Source organism: Kogia breviceps, chromosome 18, assembly GCF_026419965.1.
Source record: "Kogia breviceps isolate mKogBre1 chromosome 18, mKogBre1 haplotype 1, whole genome shotgun sequence".
NCBI lineage: Eukaryota > Metazoa > Chordata > Mammalia > Artiodactyla > Physeteridae > Kogia > Kogia breviceps.
Genome location: NC_081327.1, coordinates 16,513,609 through 16,532,966, shown reverse-complemented (window position 1 = coordinate 16,532,966; position 19,358 = coordinate 16,513,609). Strand labels below are relative to the sequence as shown.

Here is a 19,358-nt window from a genome sequence, read left to right as displayed (position 1 = left end):
GTAGTAAGACTAAATGCTGTCAAATGTAAAATTCACAATGACTTGCAGCTCTGCTCTTAGCAGCCCACATTTCATTGATTCCTGGTGTCAGCCCAATGTTATGACATCAAAGTAAATACCCTCTCAACAAAAGCTGTTGAGCATGGAATACTTAGGATTTTACTTATGGCAACAACAAACTTTTGGATTTGTAGGAATTATTTTCCAGCTCTCCAAAAATCTCCAAATATACGAAGTCTGAAAGCTTGTTTTAGTAGAACAGGTATTTGTCAATCAGGTTCTTTGCCATGATAAATTCATCATATAGGCTCTCCATTTTCTAAAATGTCCATTATTTTAAACACTCTCAAGTATTACATTTGCTGTCATCGTAAGTCAAATCTCTCTTTCTCAGGGAAATGGTTTTAAAGCACAGAGGTAATTTGCATTTCTGAAAATGAAGTTGGATTTCAAATAAGTTACAGTTTTAGTTAAGAAATTGAGAATGTCCTGTTTAACTTGGCTGTCCTTCTCTGGTAATTTTTTAAAAAGTACTGAAGCTGTCTTATTTCCAAAAAATGAATCTTTTTTTTTTTTCTTTTTTTGGTTATGCGCGCAGCTTGCGGGATCTTAGTTCCCCGACCAGGGATTGAACCCAGGCCATGGCAGTGAAAGCATCGAGTCCTAACCACTGGACTGCCAGGGAACTCCCAAATCATTTTTTCACTGAGTATGAGTTTTTGTAACAACCTACAATTCAGGTGAGGTCACTTCATCCTTTTTTTATGGTTGTTGTGGCCTCTTTAAAGATTATCAAACAGTTTTGGGAAACAGTATATAACTGTCAGTGTTATTGTAATCCCTTTCTCCATTCTCATTTTTAATGTATTTCAAAATTACAGGACATTCTTCTTGTCCCACACTTAAAAAATATGATTTTATGGCAGGCCAAGATTTTAACATCTTCTCTAAGGCCAGCAATGATAATAGCCATCTTGTAGACATATATTTAGGGAAGATATCTTCTTCCATTTCTATAAACTCATCATTTTTATTAAGTGCTTCTGCACATTTTGAGGAAGGTGAAAATTGACTAAAAACTTTTATTAGGAAAGACCCAACACCACAGGTAAGCAAATCACACTCCTTTTTAGGATGTGCAGGCCATTTAGTAGGTAAGATATTTTCATTTACTTTGGTAAGAAGTTAGCGGACTGAATGGAATTTGCCAAAATTCACATTTGCACTGTCTGCTGAATATGCAGATAGATGAGCAGCGTCTAGTCTGTATTTGCATACGATGTCAACATGCTTTTGTTTTATGTTGTCTGCAGTTTCATTAAAAACTTCACAGAGGGCTTCCCTGGTGGCGCAGTGGTTGAGAATCCGCCTGCCGATGCAGGGGTCACGGGTTCGTGCCCTGGTCCGGGAAGATCCCACATGCCGCGGAGCAACTAAGCCTGTGAGCCATGGCCGCTGGGCCTGCGCGTCCGGAGCCTGTGCTCCGCAACGGGAGAGGCCACAGCAGTGAGAGGCCCGCATACCACAAAAAAAAAAAAAAAAAAAAAAAAAAAAAAAAACTTCACAGAAACCAAGAAGATGATTTGAAACTCCACCTTTTGAATCAAAGTATCTAAGAGCTAGGGGGAACTTTGTTGTTGTCCATCATGATTGGACAACTCACTTGACATGCTGTAGAAAGTATGATTGTTGATAAAATCTGACAGCTCTACACTGTAAGGGCCAACACATACATGTCACCAGACTTTCTCCTTTTGTTCTTCCACGGGATATTTAGTTGCAACTGCCAAATCAGGAAATGTAACATTACTTACTGTGTTCGTTTTTTTTTTTTGTTTTTTTTTTTTGCGGTATGCGGGCCTCCCACTGTTGTGGCCTCTCCCGTTGCGGAGCACAGGCTCCGGACGCGCAGGCCTAGCGGCCATGGCTCACGGGCCCAGCCGCTCCGCGGCACGCGGGATCCTCCCGGACCAGGGCACGAACCCGTGTCCCCCGCATCGGCAGGCGGACTCTCAACCACTGCGCCACCAGGGAAGCCCACTGTGTTCGTTTTTTAATATTATTTTTACTGCTATAGTAAATCACCAGAGACTTCACTGCCTAACATACATTTAACATCTTACAGTTCTGTATGATAGAAGTATCACAAGTTCTCACTGGGATAAAGTCAATGTGTCAGTAGGACTTCCCTTCTGGAGGCTCTAGGGGATAATCCACTTCCTTGCCTTGCCAGCTTCTAGAAGCCACCCATATTCCCTGGCTTCTGGTCCCTTCTTCCATCTTCAGAGCCAGCAACATTGTATCTTCTCCGCCTTTCTTCCATTGTTACTGATTCCTCTGACTAACACTTCCACCTTTAAGGACCTTTGTGGTTACGGATAGTACAGAATAATCTCCCTATTTTAAGATCATCTGATTAGCACCCTTAATTCCATCTACAGCCTTGCTTCCCCATTGTCCTATAATCTAACATATCCCCAGGTTCTGGGGATTAGGATGTAGACTTCTTTGTCGGGGTGGGGTGGGGGGTGGGGTGGGGGTGGGCGGGGGTGGGGAGAACATTATTCTGCTGACCACATTCAGTTTCATACGACTAATCAAAGGGATGCTGAGATAATGGATTTGAGTGGTATTCCCAAATTAATTCAGTGACCACTATTTTCTAAGGAGCATAGGTGTCTTTTTAAAAAATTGATTTTACTTTTTTAGAGCAGTTTTAGGTTTACATAAAAACTGAGCAGATCATACATAACCTCACCCTCCAGTTGCCACCTTGCATTAAGTGTGGTATATTTATCACAACTGATGAACTAATATTGATATATAATTATTAATGAAAGTCCATGGTTTAAGTTTCACTCTTTATGTTGTGTGGGTTTTGCCAAATGCATGTCATGTATCCACCATCACAGTATCATACAGAACAATTTCACTGTCCTAAAAACTCCTGTGCTGCACTTGTGCTGCATCCGGCCCCTTCTTCCCCAGAACCCCTGGCAACCACTGACCTTTTTACTGTCTCCATATCTCTGCCTTTCCCATAACGTTATAGAGTTGGAATCATACAGTATGTAGCCTTTTCAGACTGGCTTCTTTCACTTAGAAATATGTATTTAAGGCTCCTCGATGTCTTTTCTGTGGCTTAACAGCTCATTTCTTTTTCTTTTTTTAATCACTGAATAATATTCTATCACATTAATGTACCACAGTTTGTTTATTCTCTTATTCAGGGACATCTTGGTTGCTTCCAGTTTGGGGGACGTGGGGCTTCCAGTGCGAAGGCTGGGATGGTGCTAGAGAAACTGGGACAGTTGGTCGCCCTAACTGTCCCTCTGCAGGTCGAAGTTGTCTGCGTGTAACCTGGATGCCGTGCCCCTCCCTGGGTCATCCAAGCCTAACGAGCCCATTTTGTGACTGCTGGTTTGCTGTTTAACTTGTTTTAGGATAAGACCATGAGACTATGGAACATTGAAGAAATTGACCAAATTCCTTTGGTAATCGAATACAAAAAGGCCCGGGGCTTAAAGCTGAAACAGGTTGGTGTTGGGTAAAATGAAGCCAAACGTAGGCTTTCATTAGTTCTCTCTACAAATTTATTCTTTGAACAAACTGGGCAACTGGGGATAAAACTATGAACAAACAGATGGACATTTTTGCCCGGAGGGAGCTTACATTTCTAAAAGGGGAGACGAACAATGAATAAAGAAATTAGAAAAATAGGTAGTAAGTCACATGATGATAAGTAATTTGGAGGAAAATAACATAGGAAGGGGAAACGGGAGTGCTGGCAGTTGCAGCGTTCTAAAGGGTGGTCAGGATAGGTCTCACTGAGAAGGTGACATTTGTTCAAAGGCTTGAAGGTAGTGAGGGAGTGAGCTGTGCAGCTCTTTCAGGGAAAGGACATCCCTGCAAAAGGAACAGCCCATGTGGAGACCCTGAGGCAGGAGTGAGCAGGGTAGGTGGGAGAAGATGAGGCTGGAGGGAGTCCTGGAGGGAGCCTGGCACACAGCTGGACCCCATGTGGGCCTCCTATGCTCCTGCAGCAGAACACCGGCCAGGTCCCCAGTGCCCCGTTGCCCATGGACGAGGCTCAGGTCCCAATTCTCTAGTGGATGATCATGGTGGGTACATCTTCTGCTTCACCAGGTATAGCCAGGGCTGGCCCTGGGCAGTGGGGGCCAGTCCCTGCTGGGGCCTCGCAGTGCAGGCACCTGGCTGCCACCTCAAGAGGCTGAGGAGTCCCTGCTGGGCCCTTGTGAATCCTGGAGCTCCCTAGGTCTGTCTCCACTCAGAAGGCCTGGCGGGGAGCCACTGCTTCTGGGGATGGCTAATTGGAGAATGGCACTGGGGGCAAGGAGGTGAGGGGTGGGATCCAGGTGGAACACCGTCTTCGTGGCCAGCTGGTCCTCATGGCCTTTGTGGCCATGTCGGCCCTTAGGCCCTGGAAGCTGACTGGTTACAGAGCAGTGCTTGTGTCCTCCACCGGCCACCTGGGGAGGGACCCAGGAGCTGCTTCCTCTGAGCCCTGCTGTTCTGGGCTTGGGTCGTGGGAAATGATGCTGTAGAATAAGGCAGGTAAAGGATTGAATTTCTTTCTTGCAAAAGAAAGAAAAGAAAGAAACCTACCTGAAGCTGTAGCAAAGATGAGCTTGCTGCATTTGACTTGCTCTGATTCAACACGAGAAACTTCAGAGGCCTCACTTCCCAGAAGACCTGCCCTGGGCGGGGTTGGCCCCATCTCTCCTGCAGGCTTTGGTGCCCTGGCACGGGCAAGAGTGGCAAAGCACAGGGGCTTGGAGAGCCAGGGCAGGGGCTTGCTGCCTGCTGGCTCGTCTCAGGGGGACTGTGCTTTGGTGGGAGCCCTGAGAGACCTCTGCCCATGGCCTGAGAGCCCACCCCCTGGTGTTGCTCACTTGTTGGTGGGAAAATGTTGCAAGTGAGCTGTGCCGCTGTATCCCCTGTCCTCTGGGTGCTTCGGCTCAAAGACAGAGGAGGGTGCTCAGCACCCTCATCATCTAGAAAAAAACTCCTGCTTTGTTCAGAAGTCTTGCCTACTTGATTCTCAAAAGTTAGGTGCCCCCAGGATGTCAGGGAGTTAGGACAGCCCCTCGGCCCTGTACTTTTGCTCTGCACAGAACAGAGGGTGAGGTTAGACACTCACCCCAAGTCCTCAGCACTGTCAAGTGGCTTTCCACTCCTCCCCGCCACCCTGGGACCCCACAGCAGGGGACATGAGCTGGAAGGACCTGCATAGCTTTTGAGAGGGAAGAGAGCGGGAAGCCTGTGCTTATCCCCTCTCAGTGGCCTGCAATTTCTACCCTTGTGCGCTTAGAGCCCCAGAGAGGGGAGGCAGCTCTTGCCTTGGCCCGGCCCAAGGCAGTTGGATCAGGGGGGAGAATTCTAACTGCATGCCTTGATCTCCTCTGATCAGCACCTCCTTTCTACTCTTTTAAAATATTTCATGTCAGTGTGAAGAATGTGACAGGCCTTTCTCCATCTACGAAAGTGACATCTTTTGTGAAACAGTCACCAAATGTGTGTTCTGCCGGATCGATGCAAAAGACTTGTCAACAGAGGCCTCACCATCATCAGAAGGGGAGGTCTCACTGTCAAGGGGGTGCAGCCTGGTTGAGGATGGCTGATGGCCACTGGAGTCTTCGGGTGACTTGAGCACAGGCCACCTGTCATATAGGTTTCGGGGCTCTGCACAGGCCTTTCTCTGGGGCCCCTCCCCAGTGGGTGGGCCTGTCAGACTGGGGCAGGGGCCACGCTCTGGCTGGGCTCCCACCACTGTGCCACCTCCTCAGCTCCACAGCCCCTTAGGGATCCCTCTGTCTTTAGTTTACATGCAGAATAAATATAGATTCTTCTGGAAAACAAGTGTGCATGTGAATTCTAGAAACATTTTTGTTCTTTCTGAATTCTACGTCCTGATGTCCATCCTGTCTCATTTCTGGAACACATTCTGGTCTCTGGATTTGCCCTGTAAAGCAGCCGCAGCCTCTGAGGAAGGGTTTGTTGAATGAAGAGGAAGCTGTGTAGCTCCATCTGTGGAGGGGACTGTACCGTGGCACTGTGGGTGCCTCCCTGGCTAATGCTCCCAGATGGTCACTGCTCAGGGCAGAGGAAGGTCTGGTTAGGCAAGTGGGTGGTGGGCATTTCCATCACAGAATACTCCTTGCTCTCCACCCCAGTTTCTTTACTTCCCAGAATGCCCATGCATGTGTACAGCCTCCTTCCTGCTTCCACGCGTACAATTTAATCAATTACTTCACAAAGAGCAAGGTATCAGTTAAACGTGAAGGGCTCCCTTTTCCATTTAGTATGGCTTACAGGATTTCCGTCACATATCATTAGTATGCCCCTTGGTCCTTTTAAAAAAACGTAGTTGCTGGACAGATTTATTTAACGTTAATTGACTGGCATCCTATAATTCTGCCCAGGAGTACAATAACCTGGTAGTCATTGCTTGGGCGGGTCCTGTGCTTGGTGCTACCCTCCTTAGTCACAACCAGGATGACTGCCCAGCTTCAGCAGGCTGTTCAGTATTTATCCATTAATTTACAGGAATGATGCATGTACATGGCAAAATTCCACTGCATCAGCCTCCCAGGAATTGGGCTCTTTTTGGAAGAGAAGTCTTATCCCTTCTCCGGCACATGAAGACATACATAGATGTATTCTTCCTCACTGCTGTGGAGGACGCCTGGCCTGCATCCACTGTCCGCAGGGATGGGCAGTTAGGTTGCTTCTCGTTTTTTGCTATTACAAACAATGCTGGAGTGAACCTTCTTGTGTACATACTTTTGCAGAGACCTACATTTCTGTGGGTAAGGCTCTCCCACTGGAGAAATCGCTGGGTCAATGGATTAGCAGGTTTTCGTGTTGCTGCTGCTCAAAGGCACTCTAAAAAGTGTTGTGACGAAGTGGCTGATGTGTCTGAGTGAGGAGCCCCAGAGGGGCAAATGAGACTCCAGAATGGAGAGGGCTTTGCCTTCCTCTGGCAGCGGAAACCTTCCACGTATGGTGTTGATGCTCTAAGGCCAGCGGCCTGGGCCCCTTTAAGCTCTTGATCGTTCAGTGCCTGCTCAGGGTCTCCTCAGTGCCCCCGGACTCTCCCCGTGCTCAGGGTCCGCGGAAGAGGCCCAACTGAAGCTATGGATCTGGTTTCCACCGGCGGGCGGATGAGCCCCCAGAGCTGACGGCGCCGGAGACCCCGGTGGTCAGCGTGCGGCAGAGGAGGGCAACCGGCCTCCCAGGCTGAGGGCGCCAGTGTGATGGGTCCGACGCGTGGTCACTGCGGGACCACGGCCGGGTTGAGCCCTGATCCCACGCTGGGGAGCCGGCAGCCCGGCCGCGCTAGCGGGACGTGGATCTCCGGACCGGGCCGGGGCTCGGCCTCGCCGGACAGCTTGCGTCAGTTCTGGAGGGCCGAAGACCGGATCTTGCGCGAGCATCCCCCAAAGATGGTCCACCCTGGCTCCACGCCGGGGGCGGACACTGCAACACTGGGAAGACTAGCGGGCCAGGGCCCGCCCACTGCTCACTGCCCAAGCTTCCGGCTTCCGAGTACAACTCTTCGGTCTAAGCCGCCTGTGACGAGGACTTTACACAGCGCATGCGTCAGCCGCCGACAAAACTTGTGCGCGTGCACGCAACCTATACAGTGAATGGTGATGGGGAACAGACTCTCGCGGTAGTTGTGCGGGCGGCGCCGTGGCTTAGTTGGTTAAAGCGCCTGTCTAGTAAACAGGAGATCCTGGGTTCGAATCCCAGCGGTGCCTCAACCGAGCGTCCCGGCTCTCGTTTTACCCACGTCCTCTTTTGCTCTGTGCTCCTACCCAGTTCCTCCTCGCTTTGAGGGTGTGAGGGGGAGCTTAAGAAGCCAATTTAATGCCCCCTTGCCCGCAGCAGTGTGAAGCGCTGGCCCTCCTCGGAGTCAGCCCCTAGGGTTTCCTTGAGCTGCGGGGCATCCTTGACTTGGCCTCCGGGGCAGAGGGGACGTCCCCTGGAGGCGGCGCGGGACTCCTCGGGTGCCATGGGAACACTCCTGGGGTTAGAGATGCCCCGCAGGGCGAGCAACCTGCCCAGGTTCCGCCGCCGCTGCGTTGGGAGGCCGAGCCCGGGCATTCCTCCGTCGATTTCTTCCGGAAGCGGCCGACTGGACCTGACACCTCTCACATAGGCCTGCTGGCTTACTCCCCTCTCTCCAGCCACGCGATCCGGATCATCATTCCCCAGATTGAAGACTGGGGCTTGCAGAGGTCAAGTGAGGCCCAAAGTCACGGGCGCCTGGGAGAGCGGAGGATTGAACCCGGCCAGCGTGACCCTCAGGCTGACGAAAGAATGAAATTTCCAGGGTGGGAAGCTGGAAATTTGGGACTCCCTGCGCCGGGGCTGCACAAGTAGACGGTTGTGGGTCCTGACCCAGAGAAATTGCATCGGAGTCTCTGGGGGTGCAGTGAGACATTGGAATTAAAAGTTACCCAGGAATTCTCATGTCAAACGAAACAAAATTCAAGTCAGATGCAACAGGACAGTCCCAACGACCTGCAGAAATTGTAGTTATGGTATCAGCCTGTGTTCGCAATAGTCAGATCACCTGCCCCAGAAGCAGCTCCTTTCCTTCTCCCACGGGTCTTGTGTGTGTGTGTGTGTGTGTGTGTGTTTCCTCCCTCTTCTTTGGGGGTCAGTTCTTGCCCTTTGCAGCTTGGTTGTTTTTGATTGGTGTTGCACAGGAAAACCTGTAGGGATACTTTGAAGCTTTGCATTTCTGTTGGGAGCATCCTCCTAAGCCAATTGGAGGTGAGTTTATTGGTAATAAGGCTTGAGTCATTGTGGCGCTGGGTTTTTTTCTGGCTCATCTTTACTGCTAGCCTGAGGTATTCCAGGTCAGTTTTGAGCATTTACCTTTTAGGTGGCTAAGGGGAGATACTGGTTGTGGGTGTGAGTCTGGGTCTTAGGGAGGGTCAGCTGGAGAAAAGCATTGGCGGGTCACCAGTCTTGTGTGCAGCAGTTAACTTTGAAGGTGTTGCAAGGGTGAGCACTCCTGGGCAGTGAGCAAAGCCAGAAAAGACAAATAGGGCTGAGTCCACCCCTCCTTCTTTTCTTGAAAAGTTCCATGCTATTCCTGCTTAGGGCCTTTCTGCTTGCTGTGCCCTGTGCTTGGAATTCTGTTTCCTGCACCTTTTGCAGAAACGGGTCTTTGTCATCTCCTGGCCTTCAGCAAGTGTATCACCTCTTTGGGAGGCCTCCCCTCACCGTGCTCTGTCCAGGAGTCTCTGCCACCCCCCAGGCCAGCGTCCAATACCTCATCCTGCTTATTTCCTTTACAGCCTTTTCACGGTCTGAAATCATCTTGTCTGTTGTCCATTTTCTCAAAGAGAATTAAGCCCCGAGAGGTGGGGAGCCACATATATCTATTTACCTAATGGTTCTTGGAATATAATAGGCATTTGTGAACACATGACTTTAAAAAAATTGGTCACATTCTCTTGATTGGATTATGCGTTTTGAGGGTTTTTTTGGACAGCTTAGCCTGTCTTTTCAAATGCTGTAAGGCAGCAATTCACAAAATGTGGTTCATGGACCCCTAAGGGTCCCTAAGACTCTTTCAGGTGGTCAAATCTATTTTCATAATTATACTGTTACATCGCTTTATCACTGTGTTGACATTCCATATATAAATGTTATCATATGGTATTTGTCTTTTCTTTCTGATTTACTTTACTTAGTATCTCTAGGTCCATCCATGTTGCAGCAAATGGCATTTCATTAATGGCTGAGTACATATATATATATATATATATATATATATATATATATATATATATATACCACATCTTCTTTATCCATTCATCTGTCGATGGACATTTAGGTTGCTTCCATGTCTTAGCTAATGTAATTAGTGCTGCTATGAACACAGGAGTGCATGTATCTTTTTGAATTATAGTTTCGTCTGGGTATACGCAGGAGTGGGATTGCTGGATCCTATGGCAACTCGAGTTTTTTGAGGAATTTCCATACTGTTCTCCATAGTGGCTGCACTAATTTACATTCCCACCAAGAGTGTAAGAGGGTTCCCTTTGCTGGGTGTGGCAAGTTTTGAGGGTTACTTCTAGGGAGTCAAAAAGTAAAGCCTGGTGCTTGGTAAGGTGGCCCCCAGTTAGCCAGTGGTGGCCTTTGATCTCTAGAATCCCTTGGAACTTGATGCGGGGAGGGTGTCCGGACTTCCAGTGACTGTCCAAAGGTAAGCTTGTTAGGTTCTTCCACTAATAAAGTGGTGGCAGCTACTGCCCAAAGGCAGCCAGGCCAACCTCGGGCCACAAAATCTAGTTGTTTGGAAAAATAGTGTAGCTTCTGTATTAGGACTCCCAGAGGTGTCCCCTGCTTTTCAGCCTTGTACAAAATGAATGGCTTTTTAAAATCGGGGAGACCCAGAGCAGCAGCATTAGCGAGGGCCTGTTTGATACTATTCAAAGCCTTTTCCTGTTCCCCAGTCCAAAGTAATGGTTCTGTACCTGGGCTTTTAGTGGTTTCATATAGGGGCTTAGCCATTAGCCCAAAGCCTGGGGTCTAGATTCTGCAAAACCCTGCCATGTCTAAAAAGGTATGGAGATGTTTCTTTGTCTTTGGGGCACTGAGACCTAATATAGTTTGTTTTCTGTCTTGGGACAGCTGTCTTCTTCCAGAGTTTATAATGTAACCCAGGTATTTAACTTGTTGCTTTGAGATTCGTGCCTTTTTCTGGGAGACCCTGTAACCCTGGGCCCCAAAGAAATTAAGAACTTCAATGACGTTCTCATCTGAGGCTTCCATGGTAGGGCTACATATTAATATATCATCCACATAGTGTAGAAGAGCCCTTTCTTTTAGGCATATTTCCCTTAGTTCCTTTCCTAGGGCCTGGCTGAACAAATGTGGGTTGTCCCCAAACCCCTGTGGTAGTGCTGTCCAGATGTATTATTTCATCTGGCCCGAGTGGGAATTAGTCCGCTTGAAGGCAAACAGATAGTGGGGGGGTGGATGAACTGGGATGTAAAAGAAGGTATCCTTGAGATCGAGCACAGCAAACCATTTAGCATTTTCAGGGACTTGGGCTAGTACGTTATAAGGATTGGCCACAAGGGGGTGAATAGGGACCACGACATCTTTTACTGCTGAGGTCTTGCACCATCGTGTATCACACATTTGGCTTAACTGGCAGAATAGGGGTGTTGCATTGAGACTGACAGGGTCCCAAGAGGTCATGTCTTAACTATTTATGAGGGCTTGTAACCCCTTTTTTCCTCTAACCTTATGGGGTATTGTCTCTTGTTAGGGTAAGTGGCTTCTGGCTTAAGGCTGATTTCCGCAGGTTGGGCATTTATGGCCCTCCCAGGGACTCCTCTGTCCCAAACTGTAGTTATTCTACTGCTTGTAGAATATGGCTAGGAATAGGCCCTTCCTCTTCTGCCTTAGCCAGGGTCAAGATAAGGGGCTGCTCGGCGCCTCCTAACCATAATATGGCCTTGAGGGAGCCCAGAAGATCTCTCTCCAGTAGTGGGGTAGGACACTCAGGCCCAACTAAAAAGCCATGTGATATCAAATGCTGCTCAAATTGGCAAGGGAGAGGCCCGGTAAAGTACAGGGTGCGAGGCTTTCCATCGACACCCGTCACTGTGCAGCTTTTAGTGGAAAGAGGCCCAGCATGAGAAATCAGGACAGGGAAAATGGCTCCTGTATCAATGTAAAAAATTGATCTTCCTACCTGCTACATCAGGGACCACTGGGGCTCCTCGGTGGAGATAGACATCTCATGGGAGGAGCTGCCAGAACCCCTGGGATGCCTCAGTCTTTCAGCATGGCCATCTCAGGAGCAGGAGCCCCCCTTCCCCTTGGGGACCGAGGGCATTCCCATCTCCAGTGACCGGTCTGTTTGCAGGCTGGGCTTGGCCCAGGGTGTCTCCTGCTGGTACTCATGGGCCCAGTGGCCAGTTGACTTGCATTTGAAGCATTGCCCCTTGTTGGTCTCATTTCCGGACTGATGGTTGAATCTTCTTTCACCCTTTGGGTTGCTCTGAGGTTGCAAGGCATGGCTGACAGCAATGGCTACCAGTTTAGCTTGAACCTTGGCCTGCCTTTTTTCATGTTGAGTTCTTTCCTCCTCCTCAGTTTATTGTGATTATTAGATATCCCAAAGGCTACCTCTAGGAGTTGTGACATAGGGGTTTGTGGGCCTAATTGTAACTTTTGGAGTTTTTGCCTAATATCAGGGACAGACTGGTATAGTGTTGTCCCAGCAGGGATCGACCCTTGGGAGTGGAGAGGTCTCTGTTATAGATTTTCTAACCACCTTCCACAAGCGGTCCCTGAAAGAGAATGTGTTTTTTCTTCCTCATGGGTAACTTCCTTGACCTTTTCATAGTTGACTGGCTTCCAAATGCACTTTCTCATTCCTTCTAATAGGCACTGGACCTTGTGATTCCTGGCCCTTTTCCCTCCAGGGTATTATAATCCCAAGTGGGCTCCTGATTTGGGACTGTGTCCCCACCCACATCATAAATGTTGGATTGGTCCCTGGTGAGCTGGTCAGCGTGTCCCTGCCAGAATTCCTGGGCTGCCTCAGAAAAAGAGAATCTTTTGCTTCTCTTCATGGGTACGGCATGTAGAAGAGGCAATTTGGATGTCCCTCCAAGTTAAATCAAGGGCCAGGGTTAGAGCTTGAAATCCTCCATGAATCTAATCCCAGAGGTGTTTCTTCTGACCTAGAAGGGGATGCTCCCGTGTTGAGCAAACTTGAATCCAGGGATCCGAGTCAGGGCACCAAGGGCCCGAGACTGATGCTGATTTATGTTATGGTCTCCAGCCAGGTCACTGCCCGTCTTGTAGGGAGAAGTAGATCTAGACTTCCCAATGGAATTGGGGGGAGGGGGAGGCAGAAACGTGTAGAATGCTGAGGACCCGGGTGGGGCTCAGGTGGAGTCTGGACCTGGGGGGCTAGGTCGGCTGGTGGGTTCGGGCCACCTCCCCAGCCCCCTGTGGGCCCAATTCCTCCTTCGACTGTGGCGCGTGGGACCACCAAGAAGGAACTCTCCCATCTCGTACTTGATCCCGAAGGACTCAAAACTCATTTAATTGTGCACTTAAGATGTAAGTATTTTACTGCATGAGAGTTCATCTCAATTAAAATATTGAAATAATCAAAGTCGTGTTAGCAGCAATCTGGATCTTTATCCCAGTCTACCCCACCAGCTCCATGCAGATTTCACTTTTCCTGCCTATTGCCTGTGTCCTCATGGCGGGCCAGGCCTCCATTTGGGGGCTGTGTTATCACCCCCTATTTCTACCTCCTGTGTAATTCCAGCTTAAGGGGCTCCAGATAGGGGTTCATCTGGGCCAGGAGGACAGAGATGTGCACACCCCATTAGCTGCTTCCTGGGAAGGGTTTCACGTTTAATGATCATCTGAAGGCCTCAGCCTTGGGGATGAACCCGCTGACAGCCTCTGGGGAAGGAGACTTACTGTCAGGGAAGGGCCCAGAGCTGGGTCTCCACTGTGCTGGGTTCTCAGCTGGGGGAGACAAAATCAGTCATGAAATTTCTCTTACCCCAGCTCTGCTCAATATTTTTATCCATCGAACTGTACTGTTGAATGTATTTGTACAAATTATAAGATCTTATTATTTAACTTAATAGGTAACTAATATAGAAACAGAAAAAAACATTTCACACCGCCACGTTATATTTCTTATAATTAATTAGATTATATTTTAATACAAAAACTCATCAAAATTTCACTTAAACTCAGCAAACATGAAGTATCTGGTAGGTGTAGAATGATTTATTTACTCTGTGCTCTGGGAGCTGTAACATGAGGTTAGAAGGTCTGGGTGGGGGGCTAATTCAGGCTGGAGGGGCATTAAGATGGAGAGCAAAGGGCAGGTGTAAGAATTAGTGTGGCCTGGTTTCCAGCCTTGATGTTTTTGTTCCTCACCGGTCTGTGCCCCTGAGGTACTCCATCACTTCCCTCTGAATAGAGAGTGGCTCCTTAGAAGGCTGTTGCAATCAGTTATTTATTTTGTTTTATTTATTTTATTTTTTAATTGAAGTATAGTTGATTTACAATGTTGTGTTAGTTTCTGCTGTATAGCAAAGTGATTCCATTATACATGTATATGCATTCTTGTTTTTATATGCTTTTCCATCATGGTTCATTACAGGACAATGAATATAGTTCCCTGTGCTCTACAGTAGGACCTTGTTGCTTGTATTTTAAACAGTAAAACGGTACCAAGTCAGCCACTAGCTGTGCTTGCTCTGCTATGTGCATCAGATTACCTGGCATACCTGTGTGTACCTGGGACTGAGTTGCATCAAGGAGCGTGGGAACCTTGCTTTAAGGAGGGTTCTGGAGGCCAGCTGATGCTCCAGGGAGAGACCCTGCTGATGAATTCCTCAGCAGAGCTTCCTGGGGTCAGCCCCAAGGGCACATAGCTAAGGGTGGCCTCAGAGGTGGAGGCCATCCTGGGATGGCTGCCAGGCCGTGACTCAGCAAATCCATACCTATGAGAATCAAGCCCTGGAGAAGGCCAGGCTGATCAGTTTCATGGTGGAGGTGCACCTCTGACTTCCCTCTTTCAGTGAGTCCCAAAGCTCTTTTTAATGCATGACAGTAAAGAATTTTCTATGAATCACCATAACTTATAGAACAGAATATAATTATATAAACCTATTCATCAAGCAAGTATTTCTAGACCACGTTTTCTAAGTTTGTAAAATATCATTATAGAGCTAAGAGTTTCTTCTAGATCACAGCACTTCAAAATGAGATTGGAGGTAAACAAATGAAGAGATCTGTAATTATGAGACCTGCATTATTTCTTTACATTCTAAAATGAACAAATTTGTAATTAGCGTGTAACAATTTATTATCTACATAAACAGGTACAACTTCTCCCAGTAATTTTGAGAGAATGCTGGATTTTATATTCACAACCAACCACGTTTCTTGTTGCATCTTATAGTCTATAATTTTGGTAACACTTTAAAAATGATAGTATAATTCTTTCAAACTACATCCACCACCCAAATGCTAAACAAGCAACATGATGGAACAGAACATGCAAATGTAGGTAGCAGTCTTTGACAAAGGGGCCAATGGATTCTGATAGATAAAGTGGGTGTAAACCAAGCTTGTGCCGCTGGCTGGGTTTTGTTTCCTGGTATTTTCATCAGTGTCTTTTGGAGGCGGGTCCAGTCGAAGGAGCCAGTGTCAAGGTACATGGGACGGAGGGCATGAGGGCAGCCTGTGTGGCAGCTCAGAGGACCGAAGCCCTGGCAGGAAGGGAGGTGACCTGTCGGGTGGGAGCCCAGCACCTGGTCCCTGCGTGCTCCTTAGGACTCCTTCCACTGAAGAAAAAGAGAACTTGGTTGGGTCCTGACCCAGGGAAGTCCCTGGGTGGCACTGGCTTCTGGTTGGGTGGCCTAGGCTCTCCCAAATGCTTCAGGACCTGCTCATTCTCTATCCCTTGGCTCTGTTTCCCTTGGGGTTGCCTCCATTCCAGATGGGAGGGGAGCTGGTTGCTAGCAGCTCCAGATGGACATCCTGCTGCCCCACCAGCTCAGGGTAGAGTTTCCCCAGTTTTGAAGTCTTGGGCTGAGCTTTGTGAGCCAGAGTTGGGCCTCAGGGCTTTCCTGGGTGAGAGGCTGTCACCTGGAGGAAAAGAGGGAGGGCTGGGGGGGGCGAATCCCACAGTGTCCCCTTGAGACCCTGGCGACACATCAGCATCATCTCCGGAATGACTCGAGAGACCTTCTGAAGGGACAAAACCAAATCAAACCAAACCAAAGCAAACCAAAGCAGAGGAAAGAAGGTGCATGCAATGTGATAGTGTTTATTATGCTTAAAAAACAAACCCAAACTCAAGTGGTATATTTTCTATGGTACACACACATATAGGTATGTAAAAAACCTTTTTTTTTAGGGGTCAGAAGGGTAGATATGAAATTCATTTCAGTGTTTACCTCTGAAAAGGTGGGGAGGAGAAAAACTAAACTTTAATATTTAATTTAATAATAATTTGCATATAACTAAACAATAATTTACATATTTTTGGTGTATAGTGTTGAATTTTGATAAATGCATAAAGTCGGGTAACTACCACCACAATCATGATGAAGAAGTTTCACGATCCCCAAAATATCCCCTGTAGTTAACCCCCTTACAGTAGTTAACCCTTCCACAAATCCCAGCGTCTGGAAACCACAGATCTACTCTCCACTCCTAGAATTTTGCCTGTTAGAGAGTCATATAAATGGAATCATACTGTATGTAGCCTTTTGAGTCTGGTTTCTTTGGTCCATGTTGCTGTATGTATCAGTAGTTCGTTCCTGGTTTTCTACAGAGTGATATTCCACTGTCTGGATGTACCACAGTTTGTTTACCTTGTTGAAGGAGATTTGGGTTATTTCCAGTTTTAAATACCTATGTGTGGGATTGCTGGGTCATAGGTAAATGTATGTTTCGCTTACCTATGACCAGATCAGAAAATGCACTCTTTTCCATAATGCTTACGCCATTTTGCATTCCCATCAGCAATGGATGAGAATTCAAGTTCAAGTTCTACCACGTTACCAGCACTTGGTATCGCCAATGTTTTTATTTTAGCTGTTCCAATATGTGTGGTGGTTTCCCTTTGAGGTTTAAAAAAGACGTTTTATTTTGAAATAATTTTAGACTTACAGAAGAGTGGCAAAAATAGTACAGAGAGTCCTTCCTCAGATCCCCAGTATTAACATATTACATAATTTGGTGTGTTTATCAAAACAAAGAAATTAGTATAGGTGCAGCACTGTTAACTAAACTGCAGACTATATTCAGATTTCCCTAGTTTTTCACTAAGGTCCATTTTTGGTTCCAGGATCCAACCTGGATCTCACATGGCATGTAGTCTTCTTGTCTCATTAGTCTCTTCCAGTAGCTACTGGCCAGGTATTTTGTGGAATGTCCCTCAATTTAGATTTGTCTAAATTTTTTTCATAAATGGACTGAGATGATGGGTTTTGGGGAGGATACCATGCAGTATTTTTTTTTTTTTTTTTTGTTTCCTGTACGCGGGCCTCTCACTGCTGTGGCCTCTCCCGTTGCGGAGCACAGGCTCCGGACGCGCAGGCTCAGCGTCCATGGCTCACGGGCCCAGCCGCTCCGCGGCATGTGGGATCTTCCCGGACCGGGGCACGAACCCGTGTCCCCTGCATCGGCAGGAGGACTCTAAACCACTGCGCCACCAAGGAAGCCCCATGCAGTATTTTTTTTTTGTCTTTGTTATTTTCTGGCTCTGCCAGCTCATCTGTGTATTCTCAGTCCCAGACCTAGACAGTCTTCCCCAGGGACCCCTGGTTCCTTGTATTAGAGAAGAGTATTTAGAAACCAAGTTCTGGGTGCTGGGTGAGCTCATTGCTACTGAGGTGTCACTGCTTCTAGGCCCTCTCAGCAGACAGAGCTAGGGAATTCTAAACATGCATATATACATATCTATTTTCTGTCTGTCTGGGTACATATTGATACTTTAACGCATGAGTTCATACTGATATTTCTAACTGCAGTCCAGCACCACAGTGTTCTTTCTTGCATTCCCCTCTTGCTTTTTTGGTAACTTCATTCTCAGTCAGTGAAAAACCTGTCTCCGTCATTATCTCCAATACATTTATTTGTTTGTTCAACTCTACTAGACATGTAAAATGGTTTCAAAATTCATAGCTTGTATCTGTTTGAGAAACAAATCTGCCAACCAGAGCACAGTTTATGTACAGTTCTTTTTTTCTTTAGTCTTACTGTATCTGGTCAATATACACTGTCTTAGCTCCTTTTTTCTTCACCAGTTTCAGTGTGGTTAAACCATCCATTTGTAAACAAATTTATCTGTCACAGTGTGCATTTCATCTTGGATTCCCCTGACATTCTGGGTGATTTCTAAATAATTTTATACAGTAAAATTTACTCTTCATGGTATACAGATCTATGGATTTTTGACAAATTACACACGCTGATTTTCCATTGTTGAACCAGACTTGTATTCCTGGGATAAACTCCATTTAGTATCCTTTTAATATATTGCTGGATTAAATTTACTAATATTTTGTTGAGGAATTTTGCATCTATGTTCGTGTTGCATATTGGTCCATGGTTTTCTTTTCTTGTAAATTCTTTTTCTGTTTTTGGTATGAGGATAAATCTGACCTCATACAGTGACTTGGGAAGTTTCCCTCCTGTTTTATTTTCTTGAAAAGGTTGTGTAGAATTGATATGATTTTTTTCTTAATTGTCTGATAGAATTCACCAATGAAACCATGTGGGCATGAAGCTTTCTTTGTTGGAAGGTCTCCATTACAAATTCAATTAAACAATAAATATAGTACTATTTATTTCTTCTTGAGTGAGCTTTGGTGTCTTCTTATGCATACATTAACCATACATTAATCATACATTAAACATATTTACAGTACAATCAGCAATCCCACCCCTAGGTATTTGCCCAAGTGAACTGAAAACTTCTGTTCACACCAAAACCTTTCAATTCAGAAGCCCATGGCAAGTTGTAGCACACACTATAGGAATATCTAGGAATGGCTCCTGCTTGATGCCAATTCCTAGGGCTTCAAGATCAGACAGCCTTTGGCTCCCAGTTGAATAAACTAGGTCTAAGCATATCAATGTGGATAAATCTTATAAACATAACACTGGATGAAAAGCAAGTTGTCAGAGGATACAGCAATATGTAACCACTTAAGTAAAACAATATGATACATTGGTCATGGGTATATACTATGTAGTAAAAGTATAAAATTGAAGAGAAAGTATGTGTACCAAACTCAGGCAGGGTTAGGGATGGAGAATGGGATGGGGCAATACTCTCTGGAGGTGACGGCTGATTCCAAGGGATGCTGGATAGACTCCTTTCCTACAGGTTGGGACTTATGGAATGGGAGACTGGAGACACGATAAAAGAACAGTATTTCTGTAGGCAGCCCGAACATGCTGCCACCTGCTTCAACTCAAGTCAGTAAACACCCGCTAAGTACCTACTAGGTAGGTGTGAGCAGAGCCGCCCTGGATGATGAGGATGTAAAAGGTAGCTTAACATCTCTAGGGAGGAGCTGACAGCTTAAGGACACAGACAGCCATGGAAATAAGACAAGAGGATGATGTGTTCAGCCCCAGAACGCTGTTTGAAGTACAGAAGAAGCAGTGAGGTGGGAGGGAGTTTTATCTTCCTCTGGGAGGGCAGACAAAGTATATAGCTGGCCTGGATTCTGAAGACTGAATAGGAGTTTTTCTGAAGGGGGTGCAGTTGGATAAAGGCTAGTATTTACTGAGTG

At 46.7% G+C, this 19,358-nt stretch overlaps 1 protein-coding gene and 1 non-coding gene across 2 annotated transcripts in view; both read left to right on the top strand.

Moving 5' to 3' along the window:
• Positions 1-5,642, top strand: part of WDR88 (WD repeat domain 88) — a 44,828-nt gene extending 39,186 nt beyond the window's left edge. The window contains exons 10-11 of the mRNA XM_059045699.1: positions 3,444-3,536; positions 5,469-5,642. Of these exons, the coding sequence (XP_058901682.1) occupies positions 3,444-3,536; positions 5,469-5,642 (267 nt within the window). The remainder of the gene's footprint in view (positions 1-3,443; positions 3,537-5,468) is intronic.
• A 2,068-nt stretch (positions 5,643-7,710) lies between these two features.
• Positions 7,711-7,784, top strand: TRNAT-AGU (transfer RNA threonine (anticodon AGU)). Its single transcript has one exon. It is a non-coding gene; the product is annotated as a tRNA-Thr (tRNA).
• Positions 7,785-19,358: the final 11,574 nt, after the last annotated feature.